The sequence below is a fragment of the Arachis stenosperma genome, chromosome 10, assembly GCF_014773155.1.
Source record: "Arachis stenosperma cultivar V10309 chromosome 10, arast.V10309.gnm1.PFL2, whole genome shotgun sequence".
Taxonomy (NCBI): domain Eukaryota; kingdom Viridiplantae; phylum Streptophyta; class Magnoliopsida; order Fabales; family Fabaceae; genus Arachis; species Arachis stenosperma.
In genome coordinates this window covers 79,643,308-79,650,332 of record NC_080386.1, presented here as the reverse complement: position 1 = coordinate 79,650,332, position 7,025 = coordinate 79,643,308, and the positions used below count along the sequence as shown (strand labels likewise).

Here is a 7,025-nt window from a genome sequence, read left to right as displayed (position 1 = left end):
CTCAACGTCTTGGATCCTTGCTCTTTTGACTTTTCTTTTATGAGCATATATTTTTTTCTTTTTCTTTTAATTTTTCTTTTTCTGCTGCTTTTTCTTGCTTCAAGAATCAATATTTTTATTTTTAAGAGAGTCAATAATATTTCTATGAATCCTTTATTCTTTCAAGAGCCAATATTCTCAATTCCAATATCAACTATGTATTATTTAGTCGTACATTCAGAAATAAATGCAAGGCCACCACATCAAATTGATTGCAATAACTCATGATATACTTAAAAATTAAGCATCTCATTGTTTCTTTTTCAAATAATTTTCTTTCTAAGCATGGTGAGGATACAATGGATATTTTATAACAAAAAATGGAAATAAAACTAGAACGAGACTACTTGTGATCACGACTTAGAAAAGAAAACAGATAATAAATAAAAGTACAGTGAAAACAGAAATAGCACAGAGAAGGGTAATGGGACTCAACAAACTTAGTGACGGCAGCTGCTGCTCCCTCTTGAGAGTCCAATGGAGCGTTTAAGCTCCTTTATCTCGCGCCCTTGCCTCCACTGCTCCTCCATCATCCTTCTCTGATCTTCTTTCATTTCGTGGAGGGTAGTGGCGTGCTCAGTGTGTTCCACTCTTAGCTGCTCCACGTTTTAGCTTAGGCCCCCTATTGAGATATGCAGTTGATCCCAATAGTCTTGGGGAGGAAAATACATCCCTTGAGGTATCTCAGGGATCTCTAGTAGAGGCGGCTGCAGAGTCTCTTGATGTGGTGCGTGTGCATGCTCCTTAACATGCTCTATCTTCTTTTCGTGATGGGCTTGTCCTCCTCAATGGGGATGTCTTCTTCTATGACAATTCCAACTGAATTGCATAAGTGACATTTGAGATGTGTAAACACTAGCCTTGCTTGGGTGGAGGGGTTTTCTACCACCTTGTATAGCTCTCAGGTATCACCTCATGTACCTCCACCTCATTACCAAGTATAATGCAATGAATCATTATTGCTCGGTCAATAGTAACCTCAGATCGGTTACTTTTAGGGATGATGGAGCGTTGGATAAACTCCAACCATCCTCTAGCTGTAGGCTTGAGGTCAAGCCTACTCAGTTGGTAGGGCCTGCCTTGGGCATCTAGCCTCCATTGGGCTCCTTCTACACAGATGTTAGTGAGCACTTGCGCCAACCTCTAATCAGAGTTGACCCTTTTGGTGTAAGAGCGTGGGTCTCCTAGCATTTGTGGTAGCTTGTACGCCACTCTTACACTTTCTGGGCTAAAATCCAGGAGTTGCTCTCTCACTATGGTGCACCAGTTCTTGTGCTGTGTGTTCACACTAGTATCATATTTTTTGGTGACCCAAGCATTGGCGTAAAATTCTTGCACCATTAGTATTCCAACCTTCGGGATACGAATGGTTAAGACTTCCTAATCTCTTCTCCAGATTTCTTGTTAGATTTTTGGGTACTCATCCTTTTTGAGCCTAAATAGGACTTGATGAGCCATGGTGAGGAATCTCTTCATTTCCCAAGGTTAAGAAGAAGAAGTGGGAACCTTTCCCTTTCTCTTCCTTGAGGCTTCACTAACCTTGGGTGCCATATTTAGGAGTGGTAGAAATAAAAAAGCAAAGCTTTTGTAACACCAAACTAAAGAGTTTTGCTCATCCTTGAGCAAATAAGAACAAAAAGGAAAGAAGGAGTAGTAGAAAAAAGAAATATAGAGGAGGAAGGGATAGAAACCTTCGGCCAAGTGGGGGTAAGGAAGAGGAAGAGTGTGTAGAGTGTATAAGGGAAGGAGAAGAGAGTGTTTAGGTGTGATGAGAATGAGAGGAATGAAGGGGTATTTATAGGGGTGGGAGGGTTAGGGTTCGGTTATGAGGGAGGGAAGAATAAGTGGTAATGGTTTTAATTTAAAGTGGGTGGGGTTGGTGGGAATTGAATGATGGGAGTGATGAAGGGTTTTGGGAAGAGAAAAAGGTAATTGGGATGTGATTAGTTAAGGGTGTATGGGGAAGAGTGTGTGTGGGAAAGTGGGAAAGTAGGAGAGAGAAGAATGTGGGGTAGGTGGAGATTCTGTGAAACCCACTTAGCTGAGAAGGTTGCAGACTCAATCTACCTGCCACCTACCTGGCGTTCAACACTAGGAATGGGCGTTGAACGCCCAGAGGGGGGTAAAAGGTTGTGGCTGGCTGCCCCCTATGGGGCATTTGAACGCTCAGAACTTCCCCTTTCTGGCATTCAACGCCAGGCTTCTCTCTTTTGGGGGCATTGAATGCCCAGGATGCTCCCTTATTGGCGTTCAACGCCAGCTTTTTGTCCCCTTGGGGCATTGAACGCCCATGTCCCTCCTTGTCTGGCATTCTTTCCAGCAAGAGGGTTACTCTAGGGTGTTCTGTTTCAGTTCTACAAGCTTCTAACACTGTTCTAAGTGTTGTACATGAGCACAAACATAAAAAAGCAAGAGAAAAACTAATGGGAATAAATTAAACAAAATCAAATGACAAGAAAGAAAATACTATTACTCTAATTATGGTTGGATTGTCTCCCAACAACTGCTTCTTTACCATCATTAGCTTGATGAACAGCTCCATCACGGAGATAGTAGGAGCTCAGAATTTCACCCCTTTCAGTAAACTTCCTTTTTGTGCTCTCATGAATGAGCTCCACATGCTCTAGAGACCAGAGTCTGCTCACTCTGTATGGAAAGACTGGATTTTGGGTGAAGATAACTCTCATTCCTGGTGAAAGGCCTTCAGTAGGGATCTTCTTGTTCCTTCAGCCCTTAAGTACCTTCTTTTTAGTACCTTCCTTCTTTGTTCTTGATGATAGTTCCCCAACACCAAACTTAGAGTTGGTGTCTGGGGGTTCTGTAAAGTTCTGCACTGAGAGGCAAGGTTGAAACACAATGTGTTGCACAGTGGTACCAACTTTATCAGAGGGAGACTAAGGATTGGGGATCTTGAACAAGATATGATCCTCCTGTAGTCTAAAGACTAACTCTCCTCTTTCTACATCAAGTATGGCCTTGACAGTGGCTAAAAAAGGCCTTCCAAGGATGATGGATTCATCTCTGTCCTCCTTATTATCTAAGATTATGAAATCAACAGAGATGTAAAGGTCATCGACCTTTACCAGGACATCTTCCACCGTGCCATATGCCCTTTTCAGGGACTTGTCTGCCATTTCCAATGAGATCTTGGCACTTTGCACTTTTAGTATTCCTAGCCTCTTCTTTACAGATAGAGGCATCAGATTGATGCTTGAACCATGATCACATAATACCTTCTCAAAGGTGATGGTCCCTATAGTACAGGGAATCAGAAAGCTTCTGGGATCCGGCAGCTTCTGAGAAAGCTTCTTCTGGACCAAGGCAGTACAGTCCTTGGTCAGCACCACAGGCTCATCTTCCTCCTCCAATGCCTCTATATGGGAAGAGTTGGCTTTCAGCTTCCTAAGTATGGCCAAGTACCGAGTGATTTGCTCTTCCTTGGACTCCCCATCCTCTTCTGAAGAAGAGTATTCTTCAGATTCCTCTCTCAGCTGAGGGGCGTGTAAGGTGACTGTCTCAATTTCCTCACGAGCTCTGATTTCCTTGAGCTCATAAATGGTAACCCCCTCCTTGGGTTCGGCCATGACCTCTATAGTGAGGGATTTGCACTCTTCTTTTGGATTAACCTCTGTGTTACTTGGAAGAGTGTTTGAAGGAATCTCTGGTATTCGCTTGATCAGCTGACCAATCTGTATCTCTAGGTTCTTGATGTAAAAGCTAGTTTCAGTCATGAAACTGTGTATGGTCTTAGAGAGATTAGAGACTATAGTAGCCAAGTCAGAGAGGCTCTGTTTGGGTGTCTCCATCTACTACTGAGAGGGTTCAAATAGTTTATTGTTGAACTAGTTCTGGTTTATTCCATTCTGATTGTTGCTGAAGCCTTGTTGAGGCTTCTGCTAATCTCTCCACCCAAAGTTAGGGTGGTTCCTCTATCCCTAATTGAAAGTATTCGAATAGGGATTATTATTGGAGTTTTTGAAGGAGTTTCCCATATAGTTAACCTCCTCTATGGTAGTCCAGGCGTTATCACCTGTGTCCACCTCATAGGCTATCTTTGGACAGTAAGCCTCTAAACTCCGTGTCCCACTCAAGTATTGAGAGATTATGTTGATCTGCTAGGACATGAGCTTTTTTTGAGCTAAAATGGCGTCTAAGGTATCTACCTCTAGAACGCCTATCTTCTGAGTTACCCTATTATTCACATGGTTCCTTTCAGAAGTGTACATGTACTGGTTGTTAGCAACCATGTCAATAAGCTCTTGTGCCTCTACAGGCATTTTCTTCAAGTAGAATGATCCACCTGGAGAGTGGTCCAATGCCATCTTGGACATCTCAGATAGACTATCATAGAAGATATCTAACATGGTTCAATCTGAGATCATGTCAAGAGGACATCTCCTAATTAGTTACTTGTATCTTTTCCAAGTTTCATAGAGGGATTCACCCTCCTTCTGTCTAAAGATTTGTACTTTCACCCTGAGTTTGCTTAGCTTTTGAGGTGAAAAGAACTTGGTCAAGAATTCATTGGCCATCTTCTCCCAACTGTCTAGGCTTTCCTTAGGCTGAGAATCCAGCCATAGGCCTTGCTCTGTCTCTTACAGCAAAGGGGAAGAGCATAAACTTGTAAACCTCGGGTTTACTCCATTAGTCTTGATAGTGTCACATATCTATTGAAAGTCCGATAGGAGCTTGTTTGGATATTCCTATTGAAGTCCATAAAACTGGCAATTTTGTTGTACCAGAGTGACCAGTTGAGGCTTCAGCTCAAAGTTGTTTGTCCCAATGGCAGGAATGGAGATGCTTCGCACATAGAAGTCAGAGTTGGGCACAGTGTAAGATCCTAGGACCTTTCTTGCATCACCTCCATTGTCTGGATTAGGTGCCATTGTTTTTTCTTCAGCTTCTTCTTCTAGAGCTCCTATTAGATTCCTTACGGATATGCTAACTTGAGCTTGTTGCAGATGCCTTCTCATAGTCTTTTCAGGCTCAGGATCTGGATTAAAGAGAGGTTCTTTATTCTTGCTCCTGTTCATAAACAAGAAGAAAGAAACCAAGAAAAGAAGAAGAAATGATTCTTTATGTCAGAGTATACAGGTCCTTTGTTAGAGATAAGTAAAGAAGAAAAAAAAAGAATATGTCTTTTATTTCAAAAGAAAAAGTTTTCAAAAATAGAGAGGCGGAAGAGAAGATTTTTGAAATTAAAGAGAGAGAGAGAGAGAGAGAGAGAGAGAGAGTGTAGAAGATTTTTGAAAAAAGATGAGAGAGAAAGAGGTTAAGAATTTTTGAAAATAGAAGAGAAAGAAAGGTTAGAAGATTTTGAAAAAGAGGAAAGAGAATTAAGAATTAAAGAGATGCCAATCTTTTAAAATTAAAATAAAACAAACAACTAATTAAAATGATTTGAATTTAAAATAAAAGATTTGATTTTGGAAATTGAAAAAGAAAGAGTTAATAAAATATTTGAAAGATTAATATTTGAAAAGAAAAAGTCAAACAAGAGAAGATAAGATTTAAAAATTTTAAAGAGAAAATATTTGATTTTAAAAAGTTTTGAAATTAAAAAGAGAAAGTCAAGGAAGGATTTTGAAAATTGAATTTTTAGAAAAAGTCAAAAGAGAGAGAAAAGATAAGATAAGATTCTAGAGTTTTAAAGATTTTAAAAATTAAAATTCAAAAGAAAGAGAAACTAACAAGATAATAAAATTTTGAAAATTGAATTTAAAAAGAAAGATAAGATAGCAAAATTTTGAAAATCAAATAAAGAAAAGATAAGATAAAGATTTAAAGAAAAGATAAGCAAGAAAAACAAGACTACCAACTAAGACACCAAACTTAAAATTTTGAAATTAAATAAAAAAAATTTTCAAAAAATTGGAAAGAAAAAACACTACAAGACACCAAATTTAAAAAATTTTGAAATTAAAGACGCTAAATTTTTGAAACTTAAGAAGGACAAACACTAAAGGACACCAAACTTAAAGATTTTAAAGATCAATGACACAAATTTTCGAAAAGTCTGAAAGAAACACACCAAAAGACACCAAACTTAAAAATTTAGAATTCAAACAAGAAAAATGGCAAGAACGACTCAAACATCAAGAAAGAAAATAAGAATATTTTTTCAAATAGACTCAAGAAAAGAACAAAAACCAAAGTGACACTAAACTTGAAAATTGACACAAGACTCAAACAAAAGAAAAAGATGATTAAAAATAGAAAGATTTTTTTGAATTTTCGAACATTAATAGGAAAAGAAAGCTAGTAAAAAGTACCTGATCTAAGGAGCAAGCTAACCGTTAGTTTGTCAATCACAAACAATTTTCGACAACGGCGCCAAAAACTTTTTGCGCAAAATATACACTCGCACAACTGAACCGAAAAGTGCACTGGGTTGTCCAAGTAATACCTCAGGTGAGTGAGGGTCGAATCCCACGAGGATTGCCAGATTGAGCAATCTGTGGTTATCCTACAGATCTTAGTCAGGCGAATAGAACGATAGTAGTTGTTTGTTGTAGGTGCATAAACAAGCAATAACAATCGAATGTAGAGATAGTAATTAGAAGTAGTTAAGGATTCGAAGGTGCTTCTTCTTCTGAAGTAACACGTCATACTCTCTACTTCAATGATGAATGATTCATTCAATGGCAAGGCTGTAAGTGATTAAGCCATGGGTCGTGGTCATTAATCTCCTCAGCTCCATACCAAACATTCGAACGGACTAGATCAATCTCGGAGAGGGTGAAGCACACGCAAGTCAATGTCTTTGTTGATCTTACTCAGAACACAACAGACAAGGTCGAATCTTCCAGATCAAAGACTGCTGCTCTTATGGTTCTAGCCCTTAGAGCCACAGGAACCTCAATTGCCCCTAACTAACGGGGTTATATGTCACATACCCAATTAATCCAGATAATTCTGTTGGAACCCATGATGCATCCTCAAGCTGTAGCTCAATACTATCTGGGTCAGGACTCGTAAGAACTCAT

The 7,025-nt window shown here is 39.2% G+C and overlaps 1 protein-coding gene and 1 non-coding gene across 2 annotated transcripts; one reads left to right on the top strand and one right to left on the bottom strand.

Moving 5' to 3' along the window:
* Window positions 1-2,933: 2,933 nt before the first annotated feature.
* On the bottom strand, window positions 2,934-3,770 carry LOC130957266 (uncharacterized). Its single transcript, XM_057884133.1, has one exon. It carries the CDS (start codon window positions 3,768-3,770, stop codon window positions 2,934-2,936), a length of 837 nt encoding a protein of 278 aa, XP_057740116.1.
* A 644-nt stretch (window positions 3,771-4,414) lies between these two features.
* Window positions 4,415-4,523, top strand: LOC130959300 (small nucleolar RNA R71). The gene has a single exon (XR_009078392.1). It is a non-coding gene; the product is annotated as a small nucleolar RNA R71 (small nucleolar RNA).
* The last annotated feature ends 2,502 nt before the right edge of the window (window positions 4,524-7,025 follow it).

What these genes read in the sequence shown, in the direction of transcription:
- LOC130957266 (XM_057884133.1), bottom strand. Translation starts at nt 3,770, where the DNA reads ATGACTGAAACTAGCTTTTACATCAAGAACCTAGAGATACAGATTGGT.